At 44.9% G+C, this 17,061-nt stretch overlaps 1 protein-coding gene across 1 annotated transcript in view; it reads right to left on the minus strand.

Annotated features, from left to right (window-relative positions):
- Nucleotides 1-17,061, minus strand: part of LOC129704922 (ubiquitin-like modifier-activating enzyme 1) — a 222,492-nt gene that overhangs the window by 107,445 nt on the left and 97,986 nt on the right. The window contains exons 20-21 of the mRNA XM_055648331.1: nt 8,297-8,486; nt 2,659-2,747 (exon numbers count right to left, since the gene is read on the minus strand). Coding sequence (XP_055504306.1) covers nt 2,659-2,747; nt 8,297-8,486 — 279 coding nt within the window. The remainder of the gene's footprint in view (nt 1-2,658; nt 2,748-8,296; nt 8,487-17,061) is intronic.

The raw sequence follows: 17,061 nt of genomic DNA on the forward strand, positions 1-17,061 counted from the left end.
CCAGTGCAAGTTGGATCATTTGCAGCTTCTCCACCTTTGACCCTAAAACATCCGTTTAACCTCTGGAGCCAAATGAAAGAGTTTAATGGCTGCAGGTCAATTGTGATGTCGCAGATTGATGTGTTACCTTCGCAATAAGAAAATAAATCCATCAGGCTAGTGACAGCACTGTAATCTGCCACAGTCTCTATTTTAATAATAACATTCGCTCGCCTTTCCCCTTAAATACAAACCCTTCACTTGCAGGGGTTTTGATTTTCATTTTGGTTAGACAGACACTGCTTTGGGGTCAGATGTTCTTAAGTGTACTTGGAAAGTAATCACCTCGTGATAATGTTATGGAGTGAGAACATAAGAAATAGGAACAGAAGCAGACCATTCAGCCCTTAACACTGTTCTGTCGGTCAACAAGATCATTGTTGGTGTTCCACATCGCACACCATTCCAGGGCGGCACAGTGGCACAGCTGGCAGAGCTGCCTACTCACAGCTCCACAATCGATCCGAACCTCCGTTGCTGTCTCTGCGAAGTTTGCACGTTCTCCCTTGTGACCGCGTGGCCTTCCTCCCAGGACCCAAAGAAGTGCGGGCTTGTAAGTGAATTTGCATCGAGGCGATCGAGGCTCCCGATGTTGAACCCCCTCCCACTGGCCGATGAAAAGCCCCGCGAACGGGTCGATTCAAGCCCCGCGATTCAGGGCGGACGAAGCTGCTGTTGCTGGAGTTCGGAGTTGGTCACCAACCAGGTCAGCTGTTACCGTCCACAGGGCCCACGGCCGAAGCCTCACATGTGTGCGCATGTGCACGCGGGCGCCAAGAAATTGTGTCCCCCCCATGTTTTGATAGCGATTTCCGTGCCTGGATACACCAGCATCATTCGGACTTTGTTCGTGCTGAACTTTAGGCTTTACATTTCGAGGTACAGTGTGGAAACAGGCCCCTCGGCCCACTGAGTCCACGGCGACCAGCAATCCCACTGTACACTAACCTACACACACTAGAGACACATTTTAAAAGTTACAGAAGTCAATCAACCTACAAACCTGTACGTCTTTGAACTGTGGGAGGAAACTGGAACACCCAGAGAAAGCCCAAACGGTGACAGGGAGAATGTACAAACTTCGTACAAACAGCACCCGGAGTCAGGATCGAACCCAGGTCTCTGCCGTTGTTTGGCACTGGAGTAACAGATTTGCTAAAACATTGGATGTTATTTTACAAATAAGTAAACCTGTTTCTCTGGTTCCCGTTACTGATCCAGACCAAAATACAGTGCTTGAGGAACCCATCAGTTCAGGCAACATCTGTGGAGGGAAATGGACAGATAGGTCATGTCCGAAGGGTCCTGAAGCTATGTCATCTGTATATTTCCCTGCACAGATGCTGCCTGGCCTGCTGAGTTATTCCAGCACCTGGCCTTTAGCACCATATTCCTGCTCCTGTTCCATACTCATCATTGTCTTTGCATCAAGAAATCATCTTCTTAAATGTGTTCAGTTGTCCTAGCCGTTTACTATCTTCTGAGGCAGAGAATTCCACTCTGAGTGAAAGATCTTCTGCAATGCCTGACTCAATATCCTGAGACTGTGACCCCTGGCCTTAGACCTCTACCTAGGAAAATATCCACCTTGCATCCAGTGTGTTGAGTCCTGTCTGTGATAGTAGTTTGGGGTCAATAACACCAACACAACAAAACTATTCAAGAAGGAACTGCAGATGCTGGAAGATTGAAGGTACACAAAATTGCTGGAGAAACTCAGTGGATGCAGCAGCATCTATGGAGCGAAGGAAATAGGCGACGTTTCGGGCCAAAACCCTTCTTCAGACGGTTTGTTTTGTCCGCAGTGGTGAGAGCACGCCACTGAACTAATTGCATGAGAGCACCACGGGAGTAGAAGTGAGCTGTAATCAGGATTACTCCACTGAACTTGTCAACACAGAGGGTCTACAATCCGGGGCGGCGACTGCGGGTGCTCGGAAGGCCCCGACCACGGATGAACACGGAGGGGAGGCTGGCTGGACTATGGTGCCATCCTCACCTTGGTGCCATTTATGTTATGTTGTGTCGTGGACTTTCTGTGTTTGTGCTTTTTTTAAATTCAATTTCAATTTTATTTTTAATATGTTTTATTATTTATTTAGTATTTATTTATTTTTTGGTGATTTTTTTTTAATGATACTGCCAGTAAGGGAAATTCATTTCGTTGTCTCAAATTGAGACAATGACAATAAATTTGAATACAATACAGAATACAATACAATAGAGCTGCTGCCTTACAGCACCAGAAACCCAGATTCGATACTGACTACGGGTGCTGTCTGTACGGTGTTTGTACGTTTTCCCTGTGCCCACATGGGTTTTCTCCAGGTGCTCTGGTTACCTCCCACATTCCAAAGAGATACAGGTTTGTAGGTTAATTGGCTTCTGTATATTTTTCTTAGTGTGCAGGATACAACTAGTGTATGGGTGATCGCTGGTCTGTGGCCCGTTTCCACGCTGTATCTCTAAAACTAAAAAAAAAACCCAAATGGAATCAAAAGGCCTGGATGGATGGAGGATCGAATACCAAGAACACGAGTTGGGTAAAAGGAGGAAAAAAAATTACTTGTTTAAGCCAAACTTTCCCATTGAATCAGCAGTAGGTGTGGCTGGATTTACCTTCTCAAACTCAATGGGGTGCATCTCACATCCACTGAGAGCTTCACGGGAAGAAAGGTGCTTCTTCAGTTTTTCCAAATGTTTGTTATCTGCACAAGGAAACAATAAGAAAGTGAGTTACATAGAAACATAGAAATAAGGTGCAGGAGTAGGCCATTCGGCCCTTCGAGCTTGCACCGGCATTCTATATGATCATGGCTGATCATACAACTCAGTATCCTGTACCTGCCTTCTCTCCATACCCCCTGATCCCTTTAGCCACAAGGGCCACATCTAACTCCCTCTTAAATATAGCCAATGAACTGGCCTCAACTACCTTCTGTGGCAGAGAATTCCACAGATTCACCACTCTCTGTATAAAAAATGATTTTCTCATCTCGGTCCTAAACGACTTCCCCCTTATCCTTAAACTGTGACCCCTTGTTCTGGATTTCCCCAACATCGGGAATAATCTTCCTGCATCTAGCCTGTCCAACCCCTTAAGAATTTTGTAAGTTTCTATAAGATCCCCCCTCAATCTTCTAAATTCTAGCGAGTACATGCCAAATCTATCTAGTCTTTCTTCAAAGTCCTGCCATCCCAGGAATCAGTCTGGTGAACCTTCTCTGTACTCCCTCTATGGCAAGAATGTCTTTCCTCAGATTAGGAGACCAAAACTGTACGCAATACTCCAGGTCTGGTCTCACCAAGACCCTGTACAACTGCAGTAGAACCTCCCTCTCCTATACTCAAATCCATTTGCTATGAATGCTAACATACCATTCGCTTTCTTCACTGCACCTGCACCTGCCTACTTTCAATTACTGGTGTACCATGACACCCAGGTCTCGTTGCATCTCCCCTTTTCCTAATCGGCCACCATTTGGATAATAGTCTACTTTCCTGTTTTTGCCACCAAAGTGGATAACCTCACATTTATCCACATTATACATCTGCCGTGTATATGCCCACTCACCCAGCTTATCCAAGTCACCTTGCAGCCTCCTAGCATCCTCCTCACAGCTAACACTGCCCCCCAGCTTTGTGTCATCCGCAAACTTGGAGATGTTGCATTCAATTCCCTCGTCCAAATCATTAATAATATATATTGTAAATAGCTGGGGTCCCAGCACTGAGCCTTGCGGTACCCCACTAGTCACTGCCTGCCATTCTGAAAATAACCCGTTTGCTCCTACTCTTTGCTTCCTGTTTGCCAGCCAGTTCTCTATCCACATCAATACTGAACCCCCAATACCGTGTGCTTTAAGTTTGTTTACTAATCTGTTATGTAGGACCTTGTCGAAAGCCTTCTGGAAGTCCAGATAAAACACATCCACTGGTTCTCCCTTATCCACTCTACTAGTTACATCCTCTAAAAAGGTTCAGATCAAGTTAATAGGGAAAGAAAATACACTTGCTTTTCTATTACGCGTTTCACATTCATTTAAGATCTTCTCCAAAGCACTAGGCCTCAAGTGACTACAATTCTTGTTGTGGAGTCACCTTTGATTAATTGTTTGATTCATTAAAAGATACAGCATGGAAGCAGGCCCTTCGGCACATTATTTCTACAACCCCACAATTATTTCAGATGAGGGAGCAAACCCGAGCACCCGGAGGAAACCCATGTGGCCACAGGGAGAACGTGGAAACTCCACAAACAACAGCCGAGGTCAGGATCGAACCTGGGTCGATGGCGCTGTGAGACAGCAGCTTTACCAGCTGCCTATGTCAAATCTATTTTATTATGTTAGAGAGAAAATGTAGAAACAAGTAAATGCTGTTGCTAGTTTACATAACAAGAGACATAAACTGCTGGGGTAACTCAAATGATCAGGCAACATCATTGGAGAACATGGATTGGTGGCATTTTAGTTTCAGACCCTTTTTCAGACAGAACTTCTTCATAGTAGGCTTCCTTGAGGAGATACAAGGAACTGCAGATGCTGGGTTACCAAAAAAGAGACACAAAGGGCTGGATGAACTCAGCAGGTCAGGCAGCATCTCTGCAGAACATGGATAGGTGACGTTTTGGGTCGGGACCTTATTTCAGACTGCAAGACTACTTCAGTGTATAGGAAGTCTGGCCATAGTACCTTTTACACAAACTGATTAGAGCAGTCTGACCAACATCCCTTCTGGAAGACAGTCTCTATAGCAATGCCGAGCTGCCTGGAATGGTATTTAGTGATACAGCTTAACCCACCGAATCTGTGCTGACCATGATCACCCGCACACTAGTTCTACCCTACACACTAGGGACAATTTACAGAAGGTAATTAACCTACACTTCTGTATATCTTTGGAGGCAACCGGAGCACCCAGAGAAATCCAACACGGTTACAGGGGGAACGTACAAACTCTGTACTGACAGCACCCATTGTCAGGATCGAACCCGGGTCTCTGGTGCTGTAAGGCAGCAACACCACCTCTACATCACAGTACCACCCAAACTAGAGGTCTAGAAAGCTGTCAACTCAACAAAGTCAGTACACCATACGTTGGAACTAACGAGAGCTCAGTCCTACTACTTTGTAAGTAGAGTATACCTTAGCTATATCCTTTAAATATCCTTTAAATAAAGTTTTGTCTTCTTGCAGCACAGTGGCACGGCTGGTAGAGCTGCTGCCATACATCAACAGAGGCCCAGGATCGATTCTGACCTCGGGTGCTTGCTTTGGGGAGTTTGCACGTTCTGCCTATGACCAGATGGCTTTTTGATCCAGATGCTCTGGTTTCCTCCCACATCCCAAAAGAATACGAGTTTGCACCTTAATGGACCACAAAATATAGCCCCAAATGTGTAGAGAGTGGATGAATAAGCGGGATAACATGGGACTAGAGTGAACAGGTGATCGATGGTCAGTGTGGACCCTGTGGGCTGAAGGGCCTGTTTCCGTACCTGTAGTTCAAAACTAAAACTAAAACAAAATCAGGAAAAATCACATGGCCACAAATAATCAGATATTTGTGCATTTAGGGTTAAATAAGATTATTTTGGTTTCTGTCATCTGTTTGAGTCAGCTATTTTATTGCCTGCACTCCAATACTGGACCAAGGTGTTGGTGAAATGATACAGAGGGCAGTAAATAGATATTCTCGGCCCCCTGAGGCGGTTAATGAAAGGCAATTGTGCTCCAGTCTGATAAACTGCTGATACTCTGTTTTGTTGAATTCAGCCTTGGGAGTTTAATGTCCGTTCAGCAGGAGAAAAATCACTCAGACATTTAGAGAAAAAATATTAAAGCATTTGAGTCTGCAAATGAGCATGCTCACATATATCAGAGTGAGCGCTCTGACAGTAATGAGAACTAGCTACACTCACCCAAGGACATCACCAGAGCGTGTCCACTTGACTATTTACATAGCCGATCTCATCACTTGCAAACTCAATGGAAGCTTTTTAAAAATTTAGTTTAGTTTATTATTGTCACCGTGTACCGAGGTACAGTGAAAAGCATTTTTGTTGCATGCAATCCAATAGGCGAAAAGACTATAGATGATTGCAATCTAGCCGTCAACTGAGTACAGATAGAGGATAAAAGGAATAACATTTAGTGCAAGATAAAATACTGTAAAGTCTGATAAAAGATAGTCCGAGGATCTCCAGTGAGATAGATGGGAGGTCAGGGCCGGTCTCCAGTTGGTGATAGGATGATGGTTCAGTTGCTTAGTTACAGCTGGGAAGAAACTGTCCCTGAATTTATCCATTTTCACGGTTCTGTACAGTGAAAGACTTTTTTGTTGTGCTGGAATAACACAAGGAACTGCATGTGCAGGTTTGTGGGGGAAAAATACACAAAGTGCTGGAATAACACAAGGAACTGCAGATACTGGTTTCCATAAAAAGACACAAAGTAGCAGAATAACACAGCGGATCAGGCGACACCTCTGGAGAACACAGAACAGTGACGTTTTGGGTCGGGACCCTTCAGTCTGAAGAAAGGGCCCAACCAAAATGCCACCTATCTATGTACTCCAAAGATGCTGCCTGAACTGATGAGTTACTCCAGTACTTTGCATCCTTCCTTGTTCTTGCTTTTTTGAGAAAGAAATAGTGCTGGCATTCACATCGCGACCAAGGCACCATAGTCTAACTCCAAACCCTGGACATCGATATTTAAAGTTGCTGACACAATTTGATACGGTTTTGTAATATAAATCACGATTGCTACAAATCTGTGGCTCTTTCACAAATTACGAACACAGAACAAAAAGACAATCCTGGCTCAGTAATTTTCAAATATTTCGGGGGAGAATAAGATTATTAAGGCTTAGAACAAATGTTAGGATCACAGTTCAACAACTGGGCTTTCTTTCTTACAAGTGACTAACCCCCAGGCCAAAAGGATCTGGTGCAGGAAATAGTGTTGGTCAACCATTTTCATTGAAAAGAGAGGAATCAGTGAAGACCATTCTTGATGCATTTTCAGGCAGTTAGTTTGCTCGGCTTGTTTTCAGAGGTCAAAGAACAGATTATCAGCCCGACTGTTTTTTAGGTCATCGTTTGTGGAATCCAATGAGAAGAATAACATAGAAGTAGAAACAAAGAAAGTCTAAGGAAGGGTCTTAACCCAAAACGTCAACGGGCCTTCATGGCCAGGTTACGAACTCGACACCTATAACAACTGGGACTTGAAAATGGCGCCAAACTTGGCAACTTTGTACGCTATCTATTCCTGTACATTTGCACTGTATTTAAGATGTGCTGTGGGGTGATATTAGTACTGAACTGTATACAAAAATGAATTTCATTGTACCCCGACAAGTGACAATAAAGTACCATGGAACCATTGAACTACCCATGTACCCCAGATATGCTGCCTGACCTGCTGAGTTACTCCAGCACTGTATCCTTTTGAGAAAAGTAATAATGTGGCCTGGACCACCCATATTGAAACAATGGCCAAAAAAACACACTAAAGCCTCTATTTTCTTAGAAGGCTGAGGATGTTCAGCATGTCCCCTACAACTCTCACCAATTGCTACAGATGCGCCGTGGAAAGGATTTTATCGTGATGCATTACAACATGGTTTGTGAACAGCTGCACCCACGGACGCAAGAAATTGCAGACAATTGTGAACGCAAACCGGACCATCACACAAACCAACTTCCCTCCATTGACTACATTTACACCTCACAGGCCACAAGGCCACAGGACGAGTCACACCCCAGACACTCCCTCTTCCCCCCTCTTCCATCGGGCAAGAGCTGTAGAAGTGTGAAAACACACACCCCCAGATTCAGGAACAGTTTCTTCCCAGCTGTTATCAAGCAACTGAACCATCCTACCAACAACTAGAGAGCAGTCCTGAGCTATTATCTACCTCATTGGAAAGCCTCGGACTATCTTGATTGGACTTTACTGGACTTTACCTTGCACTAAATGTGATTCCCATTATTCCCTTTATCATTGTACACTATGGATGGCTCGACTGTAATCATGTATAGTCTTTCCGCTGACTGGTTGGCTAAACTCAGCTCAACTCTGATGCAAACCAAGGCTTTTGATGCAACTTTGCATTGTTACACAGCTCAAAGGGAATGCAAGTGTCATCGACTGAAGAACAGTGGAGAGTTACCACCATCTACCACCCGTGTGTGATTACTAACAGAGCACTCCCAAAACACAAAGAATGGTCATAAAGGGAATCTTACCGACTGAATCATCAGCTGCTTCCATTTCTTGGTCAGTGGTGTAGATTGCGACCCCCGACTTTGGGATGAATGGAAGAATGTCGACAGACTGAAGGATCTGCTTGATTGCACCTTTGTCCTTCGACCCTTTAATGGAATAGTTTTCCGCGTATAGGTTTGCTGCGGCCACAATGTAGTCCATGTGGCGACACTATTAAAAAAGGGAAAAGAACAACATATAATTAAAGATAAGCACTGCATGGAACACTGGTTAAAATAGGGGGTGCTACTTCATGAAAGAAACAGGATGAAACCAATTAACCTCTCATCTTGTCCTGTGGTTAGTCACTCATAGAACTATGTGGGTAAGAAGGAACTGCAGATGCTGGTTTAAAGCGAAGATAGACACAAAAAGTACGAGTAACTCAGTGGGACAGGCAGCATATCCGGAGAGAAGGAATGGGTGACGTTTTGGGGCAAGACCCTTGCTGTGACCAACTATATGGATTGAAACAGGCCTTTTGGCCCAGCTTGTCTGTGCCGACCACGTTGACATTCTAGGCGTCCCATTTGCCTGCATTTGATCCACATTAAACCCTTCTTACCACTATACTTGTCCAAATACCTTTTGAAAGTCGTTATTGTATCAACTTCTATAACTTCTCCTGGCAGTTCATTCCAGATATGGACCACCCTCTGAATGATAATGTTCCTCAGAGGTCCCTCTTAAATCTCTTAATTGTACTTATTGAGAAAGAGTTTTATCTAGTCATTCAGAATGTGCTGTAACAATGCAAATTGATCTTTCCCACCCTGATCATTCCTTCTTCTCCCCACTGCCATCGGGCAGAAGATGCAGAAGCTTGAAGTGCGCACCGTCATACTCAGAAACAGCTTCCCCCCTCAGCAATCAGGTTCCTGAACAGTCTTTCCTTAAACTAGGATGCTGTCCTGATTCTCCAACTCTAACATTGAGGACATTGGACTTTGTCTCTGGAATTGTTACACTACAATGACGACAACTATATTCTGCACTCTTATCTTTCTCTCCACTCTACCTGTTGACTTGAGTTTGGCTTGATTGTATTTATGTATAATATTATCTGATCTTTAGTTTAGTTTCGTTTCCAGATACAGCGCAAAAAACAGATCCTTTGGCTCACCCAGTTCGTGCCGACCATCGATCACCTGTCCACTAATTCTATCTTACACACCAGGGACAATTTATAGAAACCATTTATCCCTATAAAACGGCACATCTTTGGAATGTTGTTGAAACCAGAGCACCCGGAGAAAACCCATGCAATCACAGGGAGAACGTACTCCGAACAGATAGAAGTCAAGATCGAACCGGGGTCTCTGGCGCTGTGAAGCAGCAACTATATCGCCCTATTTGGATAGCATGCAAAACAAAGCTTTTCACCGTATCTTGGTACTTGTGACAATAATAACACCTAAACCTAAGTATTGTGATAAGCTGTCTTTTGTCTCAAAATGTTTTTGTTCATGTCAACTCAATCGGACGCTACCATTCACCAGAAGAGAAAGGGGGAATACTTAAGGACATTGAAGGATGCCATTCAGCCCATCAGATCCTGGGATAGCATCCCTTTGGTCTCATTCCTTGTCTCCTTAGTTCCTGTATCTCCCTCATCTGTCTGAAGAGGAATCTTGACCAGAAACGTCACCTATCCATGTTCTCCAGAGATGCTGCGGGCCTGCTGAGATACTCCAGAGCTTTGTGTCCTTTTATGCACTAGTGGTATACATTAGGCTCCATCTTTCCATGTCAATCAATACCTTCGATCTGACAAGGAATGCATTACTAAAAAATACCATTCAGAAGTGACAATGTGATACGTAAAACCAATCATAAAGAATCCTTTTTTGGAAATCTAGAGGTACTGGGTTTGTTCATGCCATGTTCATTTGAAGTGGGAATTTGTTTTGCTATTTTTTGTAGGAGATGCATCGTGGAAACAGGCCCTTCGGCCCACCGAGTTCACACTGACCATGATCACCCACACTAGTTCTATCCTGCATGAGGGACGATTTACAGAAGCCATTTAACCTATAAACCTGCACACCTTTGGAGTGTGGGAGGATACCGAAGTACCCGGAGACAAACCACGTGGTCACAGGGAGAACATGCAAACTCCGTACAGTCAGTACCCGTAGTCAGGATTGAATCCGGGTTTCTGGCGCTGTAAGGCAGCAGCTTTACTATCATTCAAAAGTTGACACTTAAACAACTTTTTGGAAACCTTGAGATACTGGGTGGGACCTGTTCACGCCTTGTTAATTTGAAGCGGGGAATTGAAAACAGACAAAATATGAATTACGTAGGCATTATCATGGAGGAAGGGTATATGGCGGGATTATGAAAATCTAATGAAAGAATACTGATGAATCATTGCAACTAACCACAATCTAGCGCCCACACTGGTGAATTCTATTTGACAAAAGGTAGAACCAGTCAATCTGGAATAAATGTTGAAATATGGGGCTTGGGGTTGATGCAATAGTTTAACAGAAAATACATTGGTTCCAGGAAATATTTGTGGGGAGGAGTGTTCAAACTAGTATTTTGCAGTTAGAACAGAGAACAGTGCAACACAGGCACAGGCACTTCAAACCACAAACACTGTGCTGCACATCACATCTGCCTGCCACTGCATTCCATGCCTCTCCATTCCCTGCATAAAAAATAGCAGGGAATGGAGAGGCATTTATCCAAAAGCCTCTGAAATGGCACCTTCATATCTTCCTGGCAGTGTGTTGCAGGCACCCACAACTCTCTACAAAAATAAAACCTTGCCCTGCACATCTCCTTTAACCTTGCCCCTCTCAACTGAAAGCTATGCCCTCTAGTCTTTCCACCCTGGTAAAAAGCTTCTGACCATCTAACCCTATCAATGCCTCTCATAACTTTCTATACTTGAATCAGGTCTCCCCTCAGTCTCTGACACTCCAGAGAAAACAATCCAAGTTTGTCCAACCTCTCCCTATAGCCAAACCCCTCTAATCCGGGCAGCATTCTGGTAAACCTCTTCCGCACCCTCTCCCAGGCCTTTGTCTCTCTTTCCAGTTACTGCCTGATCGACCGAGTTTTCTCAGCAATTTTTGGTTTTGTTTCGAATCCATTGCTTTCTTACTCAGAGACAACAGTGGTTCTGACAAGCCCTGGTCGTCAGAACCAGACGTTATTTTCAGGTCGTTGGTTTCCAACCACTAGAAAAGGGAAACGAGCACCGTCGAGGGTTGCACTGAGCTCTCAAGGTGCATTGAGAAACCGCTGCAAAGGTCAATGTGACCTCCGTCAAAGCAAGACATGGGTGGAACCTCACTTCAGAACCCACTGAATGAGGTAACCAGGAACAAGAAAAGGAGAAGTGGGTCAATACCCTCTTCTGCAAAGCAAATAGTGCTGCAGTAAATGAAAGTGGAACCAATTGAGGCTTCTCCACCTTCAGATGTGGCCTCATCTCCTAGGTGTAGGGGAGAGGCCATTTAGCGTGTGAATTCCGCTATGTATCCATAAGTTATAGAAGCAGAATGCCATTCCACCCATCAAGCTTACTCTGCAATCCAATTGTGGCTGATCTATCTTTCCACTCTCCTCCCCATAACCCCTGACACCCTCACAATCAAGAACCAGTCAATCTCTGCCTTAATAGTATCCACTGATGGCCTCCACAGCCGTCTGTGGCAATGATTTCCACAGATTCACCACCCTCTGGACTACAGAAATTCCACCCCACCTCTTTCCTAAAGATCCATCCTTCTATTCCGAGGTTGGGCTTCTGATCCTACAGAGGTTTGTAGGTTAATTGGCTTCTGTAAATTGTCCTTCATGCGTAGGATATTGCTAGTGTATCTGGGGTAATCGGCAGTCAGCTCAGAATCGGTGAGCCGAAGGGGCTGTTTCCACGCTGTATTTCTAAAGTCTAAAGGCTGTTGACACTGAACACTGTGCCTGCCCACAGGATTTGGTTTTGATTATTGATTATAAGATATAGTATAGGGACGGGACCTTCGGCCCATCGGGTCCATGCTGACCACCGATCACCTGCTCACACTAATTCTATCTTATCCCACTTTCACATATATTCCCTACATACTAGCTGCAAGTTACTGTGGCCAATTAACCTACAAACCTCCATGTCTTTGGGATGTGGAGGAAACCGCAGGGTCACAGGGAGAAAGTACAAACTCCACACAGACAGCACCCATAGTCAGGATAGAACTCGGGTCTCTGGCACTGTGAGGCTGCAACTCTACTGCTGCGCCACCCCAACAATGAGTTCCAACTCTTCATCACATTTTAGGTAAAACAGAGATTCTTCTCATCTCTCCTCAAATCGGTCTGCTGGAGCATGCAGACAGTCCTAATTGCTCTGTATTGGCATGTGGACTCTATAGCAAAAGCCACAACTGTTTTGGCAGCACGGTGGCACTGCGGTAGAGTTGCTGCCTTACAGTGCCAGAGACCCGGGTTCAATCCTAACCGGGTCATGCCTGTACGGAGTTTGTACGTTCTCCCTGTGACTGCGCGGGTTTCTTCCTAGTGCTCCGGTTTCCTCCCACACTCCAAAAACATACTTGTTTGCAGCCTAATAGACACAAAGTGCTGGAGTTACTCAGCGGGTCAGGCAGCATCTCATGGAGAAAAAGGATGAGTGATGTTTTGGGTCGGAAGAAATCTGAAGAAGGGTTCCGACTCGAAGAGTCACCCATCCTTTTACTCTAGAGATTCTGCCTGACCCACTGACTTACGTTAGCACTTTGTGTCTATCTTTGGTATCATCCAGCATCTGCAGTTCCTTCCTACTCCAGGTTTGTAGGTTAATTGGCACTGGTAAAATTGTAAATTATCCCTAGCGAGTAGGATAGTGCTAGTGTGGTCGGCACGGACTCGGTGGGCCGAAAGGCCTGCTTCCGCTCTGTATCGCTAAAGTCTAAAGACGCAAAAGCAATACAGCTGGCCGTCAATATACACCTCTATAGCTCTGAGAAAAATGTTTGCAAAACAACAATTTACAAAGACAGGAACAATTAAAAAAAACAAAGCTGAAAACGATAACTTCACAATGGCAAACCTGAAAGAGAAAGAGCTATTTAAAGACCCATTGCTGGGAGTAACACATTGTATCAGTTTCTACAATAATGGACAAGTCGCAGCAAGCCTGCACTGAGAGGGTGTGATCGCTTGAAACCTAAGAGGAAAACAGAATTGGAGTTCAGCTGGCAGTGGGAGACACCAGTCCAGGAATTCTACAAACAATTCAGCTACAAAGAGTGTCTGTGCTACAAACTGCCAGCCCTCTGTCTCCAGATTCCATTGCTCAGCTTCTGAACGGCTGCATGGAGCATAAGAACATGGGCAGCATGGTGGCGCAGCGGTAGATCCTGACTATGGGTGCGGTCTGTGCGGAGTTTTCACGTTCCCCCTGTGACCGCCTGGGTTTTCTCCGGGTGCTCCCACATTCCGAAACGTGCAGGTTTGTAGGCTAAATTGCCTCTGGAAATTGTCCCTAGTGTGTCGGATGCGAAAGTGGAATAACATAGAACTAGTGTATGGGTAGACAAAAAATGCTGGAGAAACTCAGCGGGGTGAGGCAGCATCTATGGAGCGAAGGAAATAGGCAACGTTTCGGGACCCGAAACGTTTCCTATTTCCTTCGCTCCATAGATGCTGCCTCACCCCGCTGAGTTTCTCCAGCATTTTTGTCTTCCTTCGATTTTCCAGCATCTGCAGTTCCTTCTTAAACACTAGTGTATGGGTGATCGTTGGTCGGCGTGGACCAGGTGGGCCGAACGGCCTCTTTCCACGCTGTACCTCGAAACTAAATAAACTAAAAATCCTACAGGTGATCATTTCAGGTGTAGAGGCTCAGTGGTACGTATGACACAGAGCAGTACGGTGCAGGAACAGGCGCTCTGACCCATAATGTCTGTGCCAAACATGATGCCAAGATAACTGATCTCAATTGCCCACATCTGACCCATATCCCCCGAATCCCAGCATATCAATGTGCCTATCTACAAACCTCTATAATGCAACTCCAGTTTCTGTGTCCACCACCACCCCGGGCAGCACGTTGCCAGGTACCCACCGCACACTGTGTCAATATAACACTTGCCCTGCCCACCTCCTTTAAACTTTGCCCCTCTCACCTTAAATCTATGTCCTCTAGTCTTTAGATTTCTTAAGGGCCTGACCCACTTTCGCGACCTTTACAGGCGACTGCTGGCACCTGTGATAGGTTGCCGAAATGTTCAACATGTTTGGAACGACTCTTTGGAGACCTCTCACAGCCATAACGGACCCCTGGCGACATGTAGCAGGTGATTCAGATTCAGATTCAGATTTATTGTCATTGTGCAGTGTACAGTACAGAGACAACGAAATGGTGACCTCTCACGAACATGGGATAGTACAAAATCAGATAATACAAAAGATAGACGCAAAAACCTGGAGCAACTTAGCGGGACAGGCAGCATCTCTGGAGAGAAGGAATGGGTGACGTTTCGGGTTGAGACCCTTCTTCAGACTAGATAGTCCTTTACATAAACACAGTCAAGCCAAACTCATGTACAATAGGTAGAGGGAATGGGAAGATACAGAGTGCAGGATAGAGTTCTCAGCATTGTAGTGTTACAGTTCCAAAGACAAAGTCCCAATGTCCGCAATGGGGTGAAGGTGAATCAGACAGTCCACTAGCTTATGGAAGTGGACCATAAATCTAGTGGATGACCTCTCACAGGAGGTCTCCAAAGAATCGTAGCATCTTTCTGCTCCCCGCTGAATGTTCAACATGTTGAAAATTTTGGCGACTTATCACGGGTGCAGGCAGTCGCCCTGTAAAGATCACGAAAGTGGGAAAGGCCCTTCACTTTCCAAAGGCAATAAAACTTCCCCCCCCCGTCTACCTGATCTTTGCTTCTCGTAATTTTATATATTTCCACCAGAGGAATCATGAATCATGCCTTTTCTCTTTGCAGGTTCCGAGGAAATGCGTGGCATGATACTGCACAAAAGGAGGCCATTCAGCCCATCGTGCCGTGACGGACCTTTAAAGGACCTCCCCCCTTTCAGCCCTTTCGTAATGGCTCTGCAAATGTTCACCCTCTCCAGCTTTCATTCAAGTCTCTTTTGAATGTTATTATTGGTGTCAGATTCCACTGCCCTTTCAGGCAATTGAAAAGAGTAAAGAAAGCTTCCTCATCTTCTCGGCCCTGCCTGTAGTCTATGTTTTCTAGCATCTCGCATCACGAGTACACCAGTCATTCTCCCGCTCCCATCAAGCGGAAGGTACAGAAGCCTGAAACCGCGCACCACCAGACTCAGGAACAGCTTCTTCTCCTCTGCAATCCTCTGGCTTTTGAACGGTCCTTCCATTAACTGGTGGACTGTCTGATTCACCTCCAGTTGGATTTTGTCTTGGGAACTGTAACGCTACAATACTGAGAACTATATCCTGCACTCTGTATCTTCCCATTCGTTCTCCCTATTGTACACGAGTTTGGCTTGACTGTATTTATATATAGGACTATCTAGTCTGAAGAAGGGTCTCTCCAGAGATGCTGCCTGTCCCGCTGAGTTACTCCAGGTTTTTGCGTCTATCTTTTGTATTATCTGATTGGATTGATTAGCATGCAAAACAAAGCTTTTCCCTGTACCTCGGTCCACTTGGCATTAATAACCCGAAACTTCAACTTCATTTTGTTCCATTTTAACTGCAAATTGCAATACTCACCTTATTGAAGATGGCTCGGCCTTATATTCTTGTTACAATTCCTACCCTAGTGTGGTGAACACTAGATACCAGCATTTCCACGCTGAATTAAATTTCTCCGAAACATCACAATAGGACTGAATCACACAGGCCTTTATTTTTCACTGCCCCTCTTTCATTTAAATCATTATCTCTGTTCACGCAGTTTCCAAAACAGTTCCAGTTAATTACACTTGAAAACAGTTTTGGTGGTCACAGACTTCTAACTTAGAAACCTGATACCAAAGGCGAGGCATTATTTATAAAAATAATCATCCCACATCGCTTTTGAAGTCCAATAATTTTTTCATTCACATTCAAGTCTAAGGAAAAAAAAGTTTTTGATTCTGCCGATGAATAGTTTTACAGCGTACGCCGCAGTCCCTCTCCTCTGTTCTTGCCTCTCCAACGTCACCTGCTCTTACTTTGCCATCTGCTTGTCTCAGATCTGCAAAAAGGCAGAAATCTGACACATTATTTCTCTCAATGGGCAGGCTTGTGGTTTATCGCCTCCACCCATTTTCCCGAGCAGGTGCTTAAACAGAAAATGCTGGGGTCATTAAGAAGTTGCAAAGGTTCTCCCTCCTTGTTGAGACGGTGGCACGGCGGTAGAGTTGCTGCCTTATAGCTCCTGCGACCCAGGTTCGATCCTGACTATGGGTGCTGGCTGCACGGAGTTTGTACGTTCTCCCTGTGACTGTGTGAGTTTTCTCCAGCTGCTCCGGTTTCCTCCCTCATTCCAAAGACGTACTGGTTTGCAGGTTAATTGTCCCGAGTGTGTAGGATAGAACTAGTGTATGGGTGACCATTGGTCGGCGCAGACTTGGTGGGCCGAAGGGCCGGTTTCCGCGCTGTATCTCTAAACTAAACTAAGAAAGACACAAAATGCTGGAGTAACTCAGCAGGTCAGTCAACATATCTGGAGAAAAAGAACAGGTGATGTTTTGGTTCTCTGGAATTCTCTGCTACAGAATGTAGTTGAGGCCAGTTCATTGGCTATATTTAAGA

Source organism: Leucoraja erinacea, chromosome 16, assembly GCF_028641065.1.
Source record: "Leucoraja erinacea ecotype New England chromosome 16, Leri_hhj_1, whole genome shotgun sequence".
Classification (NCBI taxonomy): domain Eukaryota; kingdom Metazoa; phylum Chordata; class Chondrichthyes; order Rajiformes; family Rajidae; genus Leucoraja; species Leucoraja erinaceus.